We start from the raw sequence: 16,466 nt of genomic DNA, 5'->3' as shown, positions 1-16,466 counted from the left end.
TTGCTCTAACTCAATTCATTCCCATGTGGAATTTGGATGCCAGGAAACTCAGAGAAATAAAAGGAAACTTTTTCTTAAAAAACATGACCTCATTGCTAACAGCTGGTTTTGTCCATCTCTGCCCAGTGAGTCAGTTCAGATTAGAGACATGGCCTAAGACCGGGAGAAGGTGGGTGTGAGAGGCATCCCACCAGCTTTCCAATTATGGCCTGTGACATATTGAGCCAAGTTTAAACTGGTCATCACTGCTGCCCCATCTCCCCTGTGCCTGTGCTCAGAGTTCGTTCTTAAGCAACCAGGAGAGATGTGCATTGGTCGGGACATCCCTTCCCCTTGTCTTCAGTCTGGGAAAGGGGCCGCAGGAAGACTGTTGTCCTGAGTGAGTGCCATCTATTGGAGGAAAGAGATTGCTGTGGATCAGATTTGGCCCAGAACCGAGATCATGTTTGTTCCAGGGCAAGCTCTCAGTAAATGTCGGTAATAGTGGAACAAAGCAAAGCCAACATGTGCACATTAGTAGCAGGTGAATTAAATGAAGACTGTCCTGAAGACAGCTCTGTGATTGACTTTGTGAATGACAGATCTTACTCTCACCTCTGCCATTGAATATATGCTTAGGAAACCTCTCAGTATGATTATGGTCACATAAAACCATTATGTGTCTCATTTGAGGGAGATAGAAACATTTGAGTGAGTACAATAAGTCTCTTTTTTCTCTCCACACCAAGTATCTTAACTTTTTATTTTCCTTAACCATGAGAAGAGGGTTTTGTTTAGGGCACCCTCATTGGAGATCTTTCTGCTCTCACATCCTGTTATTTTGCCTAAAAGGTCAACATTCAGAAGCATCAATTTATCCTTCAAAACTGATTTTGCCCTTCAACAAAAACTACACAAATATCCAGAAACTTGGAGATAGGCATGCACAGAATGAATAAATTTGTGACATCAGGGAGTTTAATTTTTAGGCTTCCATTGGTTTGCCAGACTAGAATGCTGTGTGGTATTATCATGGAGAAGAGAACTAGGAAAGGGATTGCTCATCTTCTATTAGAGGCTGTAATTACAATTCCACAGAAATGAGATCATTTGGTGATATTGTCAGACACGAGAGACAAACTGACTTTTTGTCAGAGACATTTTATTAGGAACAAGTGACCTGTCTTTCCCCCAGTGTGATTGTGAGATTAGTCATAAAAAAAGTGAGGGACAGACCTGAAGTCCCCATTGAAAATGGGGAAGGCACATGAAGGGTATATGGCCCTCCGTTCACAAAACACTCAGTTGAGTAGTAAGTCTACAAGGGGGTAGGGCCACATGAGCAACAAGAACGGCTGTGTCACACGTGGCTATGGCCAAAGGCACAGTTGTAGGCCAAGGGAGTATTATACTACAAAGGAAAGATTTTTATATCAAAGAAATTAAAAGACTTAAATTGAGATAATGAAGTCAGCTATATAAACGAGGATGGGAATTTTTCTTAAACTTTTGGCATAGTGGTAACTATTTATACTAAGTTTATGCAGATTTGATAAGTGTTTAAACCCTGACTTTTTCTCTACCAAAATTATCTTCTAGAAATTTGGGGCTAAAATTTGGTCTTGGACACACAAGTGTGTCTTTCTTCTCCCTCCCTGCTTTCTATGTGTTATGGCAGAATCTTAAAGCTAGAAAAGATCGTGAATATTCTGTTTCAAATGTTAGACCCAGATTCAAATTTCAATGTTAATTATGTTTTCTAACATAATTTAAAAATAGTGACTCTGATACAAATAATTTCTGAGTATCTATAGATATCTTTTGAGAGAAATAAGATTTGTGTATGTTGATTATAAGGACAGTGTATTTAAATTCACACTGGACTAAGGATAAGGACTAGACCCTGGGTTCTAAAACAGACTGTGTCACTGACTAGTTGACACAGTAACCCTTTTTATAGACTCTTCAACTCTCTAGGCCTAAATTTTTCTCTCTATAAAATTATTAAGTTGACTAAATGGGTTCTGAGTTTAGCATTTAAGATTTGTTGATTCCATGACTGGAATAAATTTAACCATTTTTATCTTGATTTAGACAACAATAAAATTAACAATGTTTGGACGGTATATTTGTCTTTCCAAAATGTTTTGGGGAAAAAAACAACAGACTTCTAAAACTTATCAGGATTCTCTTATCCCTCATTGTTGCTTCTCATAGTCTGGTTTTTGTTTGTTTTGCTTTGTTTTAATGGCTTATCAGTTTTGAAAATACTGCCTACTCTGTATTTTCTAGTTACACTGTTTTTATTTGGCCAACATTTTATATCTTTTGTGTTTTAGTCACCTTGTTTTTTTTTTTTGTTTTTTTTTGTTTTTTTTCTTTATGTACTTGGAACTTTTGCCTCTCACCCAGTTGGGGAGTGGACCTGGACTTCTTATTAGGTCAGTTGATGATATGTTTGAATTATTAGTAATTTCTTGACTCTAACTATAAAGAAAACTTTCTTAAAAGGAAAAAAAACCCTTTAAGAGTCTAAAAATGAAGAGATTATTCCAGGGAAAACAAAATAAAACAAAACTTTATAATGAAAAAGAAAAATACCAGGAAGAACAGCAAGAAATGAATACATCTATTCCTAATTCTGATCAGAAGAGAGTGCTAATTACTTTGCTCAAGTTATATTCTTCTGTCCCAACTGACCTATTTCTTTAAGTCTCTCTCTCTGTTTAGGACCTGGTCTAAAATCTAACTTCCCTGTGAATCTACTCACGAACCTTGCCATCTCTGTTGATTCCTCTTTTCCCTGAATTCTTCTGGTCTACTATCTCTTCCAAAAGTTTAGCAGTTGTATTAAGGCAACAGTTTATTCCCCTTTTGCAGTGAAACTAGAAATCAAGCTAAAAATGGATGAAACAAATCATCTGGGAAAGTACCCTTTCTAAGGAAGAGTAAGCAAATGGTTTTCTAAAGACATTTTGGAATCCACCATCTTAGTCAAGCTCCTCAGTAGGTACAACTGAAAGTCACCTGTAACTGAAGGCAAAACCATTAACTGAGCTATGGTAAATGCTCCTTAACCAATATACCAATTACTTTGTATGTATCTTCAGTCCTGCAATATTAGTGACTTCAGTTCTGCCCCCTTGCTTCCTTTATGACTCATCTCACAATCACATCAACTAGTTGAGTAACCTTTTTTTTGTAGACTCTTAAACTCTCTAAGCTTCAATTTCCCTGTCTATAAAATTAGTGGGTTGACTAGATGTATTCTGAACTCAGACTGGACCTGTGGATCAGCTTTGTTTTCTTCCCAGGCTTATGCTTCAAACCTCTGATTTCCTACTCAATTGGTTATCAACCGGAATATCAGAAAGTATATTATATTTTATCATTGTTCTGTGCTTATTACTATGTGGTGCTTGTGCGGCCCACGTACTGTTGGCAGAGAAGTGATTAATAAGAATCTGTGAGTCTGGAGGGTGGGGTGGGAGCGGTGAGGGAGATACTTAAGACGTGTCAGTTACTTAAGACGTGTCTCTGTTTTTGTCTCTTTCAGTTCAGATGCCAAGGGGAAAATGGCTCTATCCACTAAAGAGATTTAAAAACATTCCTCTAACTGCTTTGGTGTACAGTGTGTTGATTGTGGGGAGCAATCTCTCAGGAAAAATAAATCTCTCAGGGAAAAATAAGTCCTGGGTACTTGGGTTGCAGAGACATTTCCCAAATAATCAAAGGTGTTCTGTGAAAGAAGGATCTCTTTGGTCCAATTAGTCCAGAAAATATTGTAAACTGTGCCCACCTATAGTGGAGATTTTCACTGTATATAGAAAAAGTCAAAGAATTGTGGCAGTAAGTAATCTTTAACTTTTTGTGAAATCTCAAATATGCCAAAGTATATACTATGGAGAATTTTAGGTTAGAGAGCCAGAATGTTTCATCATCTCAAAAATACCAATAAAGCAGATATTATCGGATAAACATGAAATAATGGAAAACTCATCTTTGATCAAGTAGCTAAGCAAAATCTAAGGATATATTTTCAGGTGCTGGTAAAATGATTTATTAAAATTCTATAAAAGGTACAAATAGATTCTAAAGAAGACCACCGTCAGCACTTCACTTTTTCTTCAAAAGGGTGGAAGAAGAACTTTTTTGTTCTTCTGCAGTCTATATAAAAATTGCCCTTGGTGCTTTGGTTCCACTCAAATCCTCCCAATTCTGAATTTCTGTGCTCAGGAACAGCATTTTTCATAAATTCTGTATTTGGTTCTAATGCACAGTTAAGTTTGAAAACTAATGGTCTAGACGATCAACAGCTAGGAAGTCTGTTAAAGCTACTTACTTATAGGTAGCTGAAATCATGTTTAAAATGGTGGTTATATATTTCGATCAGCCTAAAAATGTTTAAGCCATAATGTAGCTGAAACATTACAGTGCCTAGAAGAATATTCCAATGGTGTTCAGAGACACATGTAGTTAGGGTGGACACAAGTGGTCACTGGCTTCACAAACACTGGTTCTGATCAAACATTCAGTTGAAATCTGGTAACTTGGAGAGAGTGGTGGAATTAGAGTTGTGGAATGTTTTCTTTCTCTACAGTTCTTTTGATAATCGGGTAATTAGATCATCACTATAGATTCTGAAATAACTCATGGAAGACAGAGAAGAAACCACAGTTGGTCATCTTTAATTTTACCCCTACTTTTTTTCATATCCCCTCAATACAACACATACATATTCCTCTGTAGAAATAATTATAAAGTGATAAAGCAAAAAGAATTTTCCATTAGGAACACTTGAAATCATAACCCTCCATGATGTGATTTTGTACTGTCTTATGGGAAGTTTAATGATGGCTAATACAAAGGGACGTTTCTGAAATGCCTTGGCTAGATAAGGAAAAACAGCTTTTGAACATAGAGCAACTTCATTCTCTTTCCCAAATATCCAGAACCCTTGAGTGATTCCAGTCTTGCACTTTGCAACTTGGTAGATATTTTTAAAGTATTATTTGGGTTATTTTATTCTTTATGTTGGGTGAGTCAAATGTCCTATTTAAATGTGTCTTTTAGCCCTTCTTGAAAACATTGCCCACAATGGGTTTTAAGTAAGGTAGTGATATCCCATGCCAGCAGACATATTTTGGGATTTATAGATACCTGGTTATTGGAATCTAAACCCAGTTCTGACTCCAGCGCCCATGACCTTTCACTTTGCCACACTATCTTCAAGAAATGAGTAAGACATTATAGCTGCCCCCGATAGATTTTCTACCTCCCTTGGGAGGCAGGTATATAAACAAATGATTGATGCAGAAAATTTAATGGAGAAGTAAGAAAGGTGATGCTAACCCTTACTGAGCATGTCTGGGAATGTACCATATAGAAAGTGGTATTTGTACAGAGTGTCACAGTGAAATTCACCAAGGAAGACAGGCAGAGGTGTTCTCCTATGTACAGTAATATGCTTTCAACCTAGCAAATAAATTAACTCATCTTTCTTTCACAGCCATTTTTGGTGTAAAATCCCACATGGTCACCTAAAATTTTCCCATGCCTGTTCTTAGCAGTATCCTATAAAACATATTAGATTACAATTATAATTAGAAAAACAAGGTTTTTCTCTCCATGCTTATAGCTCCTTAACCAAAGGGTCTTGATGATTTATTCATCTTTGTTTACTTAGTACAGTACCTCATAAAGATGAGGTATTAATACATATTTGCTGAATCAATAAACTAATGAGAATAAAAATATTTTCTGCAATTTTTGACATTCTATAATTGATACCTTTTGAAGAGTTTTGTGAAATAAAAAATATTTTATATAGTAATAGAACATACAACTCAGCAATCTGGTAATCATTTTACATATAAACAATCTCTATATTTATATTTTGTTTAAATCCAGATTCCACTAGCTTTGCTTTAAGCAATTTCCCTTTCATTTACTTGTTTGTTCATCCTTATAACAAATATTTATTGATCACCTGGCATGTGTCATCCACTATCTTAAACACTAGGCATTCAGTGATGTCTGAATACACACACAGTTCCTGTTCTTGAGCTAAAACCAGCTAGGGAAAGGGAAGACATGCATTAAGCAAATATCACAAAAAGTAACATTCTCATATACTGCTAAATGCTCAGAAGGAAAGATACAAGATACAACAGAAATGGAAAACAAGAAGACCTTATCTAGTGTTGGGCTAAGAAAATGCCACTTGAATTGTGAACTAAATGCTAAGTTAAGTGCCCAAAGGGCTGAACATGTAGGGATTTCTAGGTAGAGAAAATAGGATATATGTGGGCTTTGTGGATAGAGCATGCTGTGTTCAAACCACTGATAGAGAAGATCAGAATGATTAGCCATTAGTCAGTAGTAGTGGTGGTGGTGATAGGGGCAGAGAGTCCGGGAAGCAGATGCTGTGTAGAGTGATGGGAGGTAAAGCTAGGGAGACTAATTTGGGTTAGACCATTAGGGCCTGAGAGACCATGTTAAGAATTTTAGTCTTTGTCCTAAGAACAGTGAGAAACCACTGGGGAAACAGGGTAGGTGAGTAACATGTTCAAAAGTTCACTTCTCTTTTGAGAGGATGTGGCTAAGCACCAAGTATAGCAAAGGAAGTGTAGGGAGACCCTACAGGAAGCTGTTACAGTAATCCAAAAATGAGATGCGGCTTTTAGTAAAGGTTGGAGGAAGTGCCCCTTCCTGATGAAGGAATCATCAAAGGAAAGTCATGCATTAGAACATAACTACTTGCCTAGTCCTTTAAGTATTTTCTTTTCCAATTTTTGCTCTTTATTGCTGACAGGCTCTTTGGTTGTGGTTGGTTCTCCAGAAGACAAGTGTTCTCTCTCCGTCTCTTCAGTGGCCTCATCACCGTCCAAATCCTCATTGTCCAGTGGTTCTATGTTCTCAGGTGGCTCCTTTGCCTTGGCGGGACCCTCTTTTTCAGTAGCAGACCCATAGGTGTTAATGATGTCTTCCAGTTGTCGATTTAGTTCCTCAGAGATATCTTGAACTCCCTGTTCAGACTGCACACCTGCCTTATCCTCCGTTGTTTGGAGTGTGGTTGAGGAATCCTTATCATCTTGCTTCTCCAGGCCATTTTGACTCAGTAATGATGAACTGTCCCCTGGAGGTGTTGACTGGGGTTCTCCTGAGAGCTGTACAGAGTGATTCACCTCCATACTGGGAATAGTATCTAGTGGTAAGCATAGTCAAGTTTTATATAGTTAACCCAGTTATATGTAAAAGGTATGGATATTCCCAAAAGCCACCTACTAATTACAATTTCTAACATAAAATGAATGTACTTTCACAAACCCTTGATGTTGCAATTAGTTAGGTAAAAACAGTGGGAGACATTTTTCCAAAGCAATTCACACTATTAGCACATTTTTGGTTTTGGTCTTTAATTCCAGTAGAAATTCCTTTCACTGACATTAATGGAATAATTCAAGATATTGTTTTTCATTTTATATTTATCATATTGCTTAAGCCAACTTGTGTTACCCCTCTCTTACATTATTCTATGTAGACTTATGGTCATTGTAAGTACAGAGATGTCTTAAATGTTTAAAGTGGTGTTTAAAATGTTTAAAGTGGTGTTATTTTATTTCAAAGTTAAAACATTTAATACAAGAGCCACAGAGCTTACTAAAAGCACTCATAACAACAGCAGTCCTAAACTCTATTCTAATTCATAAGTGAAGATTTGATAAATATGAGTACATTGATATAAATGAATTATTATACTATATACAGGAAATACTTTCTTGTTTTTCAAGTATTTTCCTTTTTCAAATGAGCAACACATAATTATCCATCAATAAAATATGTTTTCTGAGGTTCAAACTAGCTTCATTTTTGGAATAAAATGAAGAATGGAGGAAGGGACTAATTAACCAACAAACTAGTTGGGAACCATGGTGATGGTCAAGATAATAATTTATTGAATTTCTATAATACTTTTTTGTTCCAATATAAAAACTGAATTTCTTTTAGGAAAAGAAAAAGATTACAACTCTTTTTTTTTTCTCAGTCAAGAAGCTCTAGGATAGCTGTAATTTTTAAGAAATAGCAATGTTTAATGAATAGGGAGGGAATGAACTTGAGAAATAATCCATATAATATGGCCTCTTTGAAAATAGGGGCTGAAGTCCAAGCTGAGTCAAAGAATTCCAGGATTTCTGGCTATCTCCATTTCTCGGGTTGCAATAGAGTTGACCTAGGCCTTTAAGTGATGGTGCATTTTATTTGTAAATGGTGCTTAATGGTCATGCTGCTAATTAACAGCATAAAAATATGATGGGGTTCTCATAATTCACAGGTTTTGCTGTTGTAGTGGCCTGAGAGGAAAAACAAAAAATACTGTTCCCCATACTGCATAGCTTCCTCTTTTGTTCTCAGGGCAGGCGCTGTCAAGTGCTTGGACTCCAGCAAGAATGGAAAGTTCAACCTACAGTCCTAGGCCGCCCACTTAAGTACTCATTCACTTTGAAGGAAGTACTTCTTTCTCTTGGCCACTTGAATGCACCAACTTTATGATTAAACGATGCAGTAAACAGCCTTATTGTTTCCGTCACTGGCATTTCTTTATCCTGACCCCTACTTGCTGGGTACACTCATCTATATATAACTTACCCTCCCCTAAATCAGAGAAAGATACATGGCACCTGCTGTCCAGCCAGAAGTTATTTTAAGCTCTTCTAAAAGGAGCCATGGCATTTAGCCCTTCTTCTTTGCGAATCAAGGGAAGAGAATCCTTTTAAAATCAAAACTAAAAGCAGTAAACATGTACTGGCTTAAATACATATGTGGGTTTTAAAGTGTTAGGGAGGCTTCTGAGGATGGAATAAAATCTAAAGTCAACCCAACTTCAAAGCAATGAATTTAAAACTGACTTTCCACAGGAGTTTTAGTATGGCTAGTCTAACTGCAAAAGTTGGGTTGTATTTGATCTATTCTTCATTCCTCAGAGGCCACAGCCAATGGTGTTTTTAATATTAATTCCATGGATATCCTTTAAACTCATAGCCCACATTTACTTTAAAACAGAATAACGGAATCTTTGTAAACCACAAGACAATTCAATTCCTAAAAGTAGCCTCAAGATAAATCAACATAAAGGAAAAAAAAAAAAGTCAAAGAATTCCGCTACTTTTAAATTGTTCCTTACCATATTAATTAATTAACAGCAAGAAATTATTTCTAAAGTTTATCTTCTTAATACACTTTATTGCTTTTTTTTTTCCTTCTTTGAGAATTTTTCACTTGTATGGGGAATCCAGCAGATTATCACCCACATACCTTCCTGAGTAACACATTTCAATTATAAATAAAACAATGGAAAGTTCTTGCACAGTTCACGGGCAATCTCCAAGTTGCAAGTTTCGAACACCACAAACCGCACCCTGCAACTTCTTACAGGGCTTGGAGGAGTGTTTGTCACACTTACCAGAAGACAAGGAGCTAAGCGGAAAGAGGAGAGGCAGGAGGCTGTGAAAAGCTAGTCAGAGAAGCTGCGACAGCCAGCCGGAGAACGGCAGGCAGCTGTGTTCTTAACACAGGAGAGAGAAAGGACACACACACTCACAGGCACCAAAGCGACAGGAGAGCAGGGAGGGGGTGGGGAAGGAAAGGAACAGTGTATGACACAGCAAGAGAGAAATACACCAACTTTCAGTAGCTGCCTCCTGGGCAAGTATCTGAGGAAAGAGAAGCAGCTGGTAGATCATATCAGACTCTCCATGTTTTGTCCTTTAAAAAATTAAAACTCTCACTAGAGGCTCCTCTGTAAGTATAATTTTTCACTGTTCTTTTGGGCAGAGATCGTATTTTCTTATTTCTTAGTTTATTTCCAGTGTGGTCCATGATTCATCTTCTTTTTTTTCCCTTCTTATGCAAGTCTAATTAGCATCAGATTTCTCATAGGAATCTTGGCAGGGGGGAATCCAATGGCATAACAAAAAGGAGGTGGGAGAACTACTTGAATTCTGATGTCTTTGGTTGTTTTTGTAAAGTTTGAAATACTAGTCGAGGTGGCTCTCTTGGGGCTGGATTTGGTGGCATCTTCAGAAACATGGTAACTGGTGTAATTGGCCTCACATCCCACACCTTAAGCATGTTACCGCCTTCACATCACAGATAAGCCCTTGGGGAGGTAGTCACTCTTTCTTCCTGAGTTGGAGCCTTTTCCACCAGCTGCTCTTCCAAGTTTTTCCATCCCTCTTATGTCTTCAATTTGCTCCTTAGTCCTTCTCAGGAAAAGAACCTTCTCTTCATTCACCCTAAAATGCCCCTTTCTCTTACCTTACATCCATGCCCTTTTCCTTCCGTTTCTAGAGAACATGGGTCCTCCATCAGACTTCCTGCTCTTGGGACTGGCTTGGCATAATGATACCCATAATGCCACCAGAGAGATGTCCATATCCTAATCCCAGGAACTGGTAATATGTTCCTTTACAAGATGAAAGAGACATTGAGACTATGCATATATGATTAAACCAAGGATCTTGAGATGAGGGATTATCCATAATTATCTGGGTGGGCCCTGTTGTAATCACAAGGGTCCCTAAAGATAAAAGAGGGAAGTGGAGGGTCAGAGTCAGAAAAGGACTCCAAAAGAGGTCAGAGTGATGTGGGGCCAGAAATAGGGATTTGGGAAATTTCTAGAAGCTAGGAGAAGGAAGAAAGTGGATTATTCTCTAGATCCTCCAGAAGGAATGCAATTCTGCTGACACCTGATTCTAGTTCAGTGAAACCCATTGTGGAGTTCTTACCTCCAAAACTGTAAAACAATAAATTTGTGTTGTTTTAAAGCTGCTAGATTCATGGTAAATTGTTACAGTAGTAAAGAAGAACTAAAATATTCCATCCCCAATTTCTCACACCTTTCTCTGAGTTCAGGGGAGGTATAAGTTATATATAGATAACTGTTCCCAACAATACACATCATTTGATGATAGGGTTGGTAAACTAAAATGGGTGAGAGAAAAAAGTACTTCTTTCTAAATTAATGTGTCCTTGGTGAGGGCCACAAATGGGTGGCACACTGGAGTGCATTAAACAGATATAGTTAAATATCTCAGTGAATACAAAAAGTAAGTCCGTTCTCAAATTTAAGTAATGTATGGATTAGCAGAATAATTTACTATTGAAATTAATAAAGGAAAAAAGAAAACTTACCATGATTGAAATAAGTTATTTTATTATCCATTGTATCAATATGTACTAATGTAAAAATAGATATAAACTTCTGCTTATAGTTATTATATGATACAAATTTTAAATATATATTATTTTAAAAGCCCAACAAAAAAAAATATGGACTATTCAAATAAATATTACTTTTATGTGACAGGTAATATTTGCTGAACCCAAATTGCTACTTGCAACATGAATATGGTACTGCTTGCTGGTCCTCTTGAGTTTATGATACTCTTGTAGAGTGTGCCTTATGAAATGACTTGATTTCTTCAACACTTGGTCCATCCACATGGTTACATAGTTTTCATACACATTACCTGTTATCATTTCAACTGGACTTCCTTTGATACGAATGTATCATTTATAGCTCTTTCTTACTTTCTTGCTATTATTAAAGTAATGCTACTTGAATACTCTCACCCTGGCCATAACCCTAACCCTAATCCTAACCCTAGATCTGAGAAAAAAAATATAAAAAAGAATGGAATATTACTCAGCCACAAAAAAGAAATGAAATCTTACTATTTACAATGACATGAATGGAGCTAGAAAGTATGATGCTCAGTGAAATAAGTCCGTCAGTGAAAGACAAATACCATATGATTCCACTCATATGTGGAATTTATAAAGCAAAACACATGAACAGAGTGGGGGGTGGGGGGAGAGAAAGAAAGAGAGAGGCAAACCAAGAAACAGACTCTTAATTGTAGAAACCAAACTGATGGTTACCAGAGGGGAGGTGGGGGGATGGGTTAAATAAGTGATGGGAATTAAGAGTGTACTTGTGGTAAGCAAGGGTGTTGTATGGAAGTGCTGAGTGACAATATTATACACCTGAAACTAATATTACACTATATGTTAACTATCTGGAATTGAAATAAAAACTTAAAAAAAAGTTGCACTACTTCGAGCTAAGTTGATAGATACACACGTGATAGTGATGGCACCAAATGCCAGTTAGTTATCTAGGTGATTCAGGACAGACTTATACATTTTCAATTATTATTGAAATGAATACAAACACACAAACTTGTAGCTCTCTAGAACCCATCTGTAGCATGGTAGAGGCCCAAAGAACTGGGCCTTAATTAATTAGTTAATAATAATAGTATTATTATTATGGGTGTTACTTAATAAATTAATAATAGTATTTTACCTTTTTTTTTTTAAGATTTATTTATTTATTGTTGTGAGTGAAGTGGGTGAGGCAGAAGGAGAGGGGAGTGGGAGAGAGAGAATCTTAATCCGTCTCCCTACTGAGCACAGAGCCTGACACAGGGCTTGATCATAACCTGAGCTAAAAAATCAAGAGTCTGACACTTCACTGACTGAGCCACTTAGATACCCCAGAACTCAGTGATTTTCCTTTGAGCTGTTGTAAGGATTTTTTTTTGGAAAATAACATTTTAATTTTTATGCAAATGGTATAAGAAAATATAAAGTCTAATTTCTAATACCAATACAAAAAGTTTATCACAAGAAACAATAATCCCTTGTCCCTCTCTCCACCCTGTTCCTTCAACCCTGTCATGTTCCCCAGGGATAGTAATATTAAATCAACACAGGTATTTCTTTTCTGGTTTACTTTTTCCTTTATAAATAAGGCACCTAGATTGTTGCCTGTCAGCTTGTCAGTTTTTGACATTACCTACTGTCTTCCCATAATAATCAAGATTTTAACTATACCCCATTTCCCTCGTTTTCTTCATAAAATATAACTCATATTAATATTCTATATTTTCATTGTTGAAATATGTTCACTGCTAAATTGGGTAAAGCACGGTGATTATATATAATTCCATTCTTTTGTAACTTTTAGTTTTTCCTGGAGTTAATGATTACCTTTTCTTTTCATTTATTTAGTATTGAGAGTACTCTGTATTCCCCAAACTGCACAAAAGTTCTGTAAAATGCCTTGCTAAGCAATTTTGTCCAAGGTAAAACCTCTCAGACAATTTATACATTCTAGTATCTTCTTGGAGATATCACCCCCACATACAAACATCCCCAGAGACTTGACTTCTTGCTATAGCCTAATTTGGCGCACAGTCTTGGCTTGCTGCACAGCTGTGGTCCTAGCACTTCCCCTGAGGTCATCCTGGGAATTCCCTTTATTTCTCTCTTGTTTCCTGATTCCCATTCTTCCTCTTTCATGTTATACTTCCTCATTTAGTGAAACATATTGTATGCTGGCTTTCTGAGAAAGCATTTATGGGGGACTTTGTATGTCTCAAATACCTTTTTTGCGACCATTATACTTACTTGATTGCTTGGCTAGATGTAAACTTTTTTACAAAATGTAAACAAACAAACAAACCCCCTTTTTTTAATAAAACTTTTTTTTTTTACATATTTATTGAATTTTTAAAGGCTCATTCCCTTGTTTTTTTAGGTTTCCAGTTTTTTTTTCCTTGAAAGTGGAGTCATTTTTATTCTTGATCTCTTGTATGATTCTCTTTTCTTTTTTTCTCTTTGTGGAACCTTTAGAATCTTCTCTTTATCCCTTATATTCTGAAGTTTCACAATGATAAAATTTGATGAGCATCTTTTTCATTTATTGTATTGGATGCTTAATGGGTTTTTAAATCCAGAGACTAATAACTTTAACTTCTTTCCCCCTTTATCATTGTTGCTCACCTTCTTCCTCCTCTGGGCCTCATATCCCTGAACAGAGAGTCTTTCTGGTTAAGCTTCCCCAGAGAATAATCCTTATGTATCCTGAAAAGGTGGAGAGAAGTTACTTTACTTTGTGAGGTGGGATTGTGGACCCTTGGGTTTGACTGTTCATTCCCTTAATTAAAAACCAAAGAGTGGGGCGCCTGGGTGGCTCAGTGGGTTAAGGCCTCTGCCTTCAGCTCAGGTCATGATCTCAGGGTCCTGGGATCGAGCCCCGCAAAGGGCTCTCTGCTCGGCAGCGAGCCTGCTTCTTCCCTCTCTCTCTGCCTGCCTCTCTGCCTACTTGTGATCTCTATCAAATAAATAAATAAAATATTAAAAAAAAAACAAAGAGTAAAACCCAACAAAACAAAACAAAACAACCCAGCCCTACTACTACTTTTGATAGAACCTCTATTTGCTGAGTATTAACCTCAAATTCTTTAGTCTTTTTAAAGTCTACCAGGAAAATTATTTGTTTCTAACTCTCCTGCTACCTTTCCCTCAGCTCACTAACCCATTTCCGTTAAGCATCCTTTTTCTGTTCGATTATTTACCATTCTGTCTTTTGTTCTAGTCCTCATTCATTATGGTTTGGGGTTTATGGATTCAATTTTTCTGGTTTCATTGGTGTTATAAGTTTTTATGTCTTGTTCTTGTTTGCTATAGAATTTTAGAGGAAAAAGAGATCAGAAAGATTTTTATAAAGCCATCTTGGAGTCAGGAAGATCTATTTAACCATCACAGTTGTCCAATGATGAAATGAACTAGCAGCCAAAATCAAAAGCTTCAGTACCAGAAATATCTCATAAAGCCTTGATTTTTCTTTCTTTTAGATATACTGAAGAAGAAACTTCTGCATGGGGTGCGGGAAAATTAGATGAAATGACTCATTTAAGACCTTTATCAAATATGCATTTATTAATTCTATAGTTCTTTACTGTGAATTTAAGAGAAATAGAAATCATTTAATAATTAAGATTATAAGTGTGAAACTCAGGCAGTTGCATATGAATTCCAGATCTATCTTTTACTTAGACTATATTTTTTTTATTTATTTATTTTAAGTAGGTTCCTTGCCCAGTATAGGGCTTGAATTTATAACACTGAGATAAAAAGTTTCATGCTCTTCAGACTAAGCCAGCCAGGTGCCCCCTTAGACTATATTTTAACTTCTTCAGCTTCAATTTTCTTCTCTGTAAACTGGGACTACCTATTTTATATGGTTGTTTTGAGACCAACATAGTAAATATGGTCTATATAATGAACACGTAATCAATGTAAACTGATTCAAATAATGACACATTGAAGTGAAACCCATGAAATGGAAATTAATATTTTCTACACTAATAGCATTTTGAAATTGTTGCTATATAGAAGCAAGGTTAAATGTGAGAATTTATTATATTATATCTTGGTCATGGTATATACTTGGCCTGAATTAGACTTTCTTGGGGTGAGAAGCAAATCTTTGTACATTCTGTTCCTACTCACCAGACAACACCTCTGTGTTTCTGGAAAAGGAGAAAATGCAGGATTGTGGTCAACAGAAATAATTTCCAATAAGTCTAAATACAAAAACCTATGCAACAAATTACAATGTTCGATTTTTGTGGTGATGCCTCTTTAATTTGTACTTCTTGTGTACAGTTGGTCTCCAGAAGTGAAAATTATGGTTTACATCCTATGAAAAGACTTTGGTTTTATTACTTCTAAACAAGAATTAACCAAACAGGATTATCTCTAGAAAGGGCAATGTGAACTAGCTTTCATGAATAAAATAAATCATTTGAAATTTGCATAAATATTGGGTGCTACACTTGTGCTTGGAAAGAGCTCCACTTCTTCAATAGCCTTATTTGATTACACTTAAATTTTTTTTCATGATAATAATTTAATCATGAATTTCTTCTTATAAATAATGCAGATACATTTTAGAGTAAGCTTCTTTACACTGATTCTCTGTTTAATCTGAATTAACAAGATTTTGCTGCATGCACTGTACAAGGGAGATTTGGCTTGTGTCAATATTTTGTTCAAGGAAGGTCAGAATGAAGTCTGTCACATGTATAATTTTGGTTCTCTCATCTTTGAAAAGCCCCCTCTTTACCAAATTGCTGAGTATAGTAGAGATCTGGGAGCATGGGGCTTTGTGTTGTCTTATTCATTTAGAATGTGTCCACTGAGGGTAAAACTGAATTTTAATAGCTGCCAACGGCTGCAGCAATGACATTGTCCTGAAATGGGCTTTACCATTCCAGCCTCTGAGTGCCTGCTTGAAGGACATATGGTTGAAGCATGGAGACATTTTTCTCCTTTGTCCTGTTTAAAACATGTGTCATCAGCGATTTGCCCAGCAGAGTTCCAGGATGTTCCTCAGGTAAGTGTCTGTTTATTGATGCAGACCAATAGGAAAATACTGCTGACATTTGAATATTCATAACATAACTGTGGGGACAGATGCTCCTGAACTCGAGAGGCGTCATAACTTTGGGTGTCCCACTTCCTTTGACTCATGTTCCCTACAGAAAACTCGGGCTATACATCCCATTTAAAAGAACTGTGGTCACTAAATTAATGGCAACAAGAAGGCAATGATACAGATTGAAAATACCAAT

At 36.5% G+C, this 16,466-nt stretch overlaps 1 protein-coding gene across 1 annotated transcript in view; it reads right to left on the bottom strand.

The window, feature by feature from the left end:
- The window catches only part of TXLNB (taxilin beta), a 64,023-nt gene extending 54,426 nt beyond the window's left edge, over nt 1-9,597 (bottom strand). Inside the window, exons 1-2 of the mRNA XM_082731050.1 lie at nt 9,443-9,597; nt 6,743-7,186 (exon numbers count right to left, since the gene is read on the bottom strand). Of these exons, the coding sequence (XP_082587176.1) occupies nt 6,743-7,172 (430 nt within the window). The 5' untranslated portion in view covers nt 7,173-7,186; nt 9,443-9,597. The remainder of the gene's footprint in view (nt 1-6,742; nt 7,187-9,442) is intronic.
- Nucleotides 9,598-16,466: the final 6,869 nt, after the last annotated feature.

The sequence above is a fragment of the Mustela nivalis genome, assembly GCF_964662115.1.
Source record: "Mustela nivalis genome assembly, chromosome: 5".
Taxonomy (NCBI): Eukaryota; Metazoa; Chordata; class Mammalia; order Carnivora; family Mustelidae; genus Mustela; species Mustela nivalis.
Note: the sequence above shows the minus strand (reverse complement) of the source record. Positions and strands in the feature narration are given on the sequence as shown.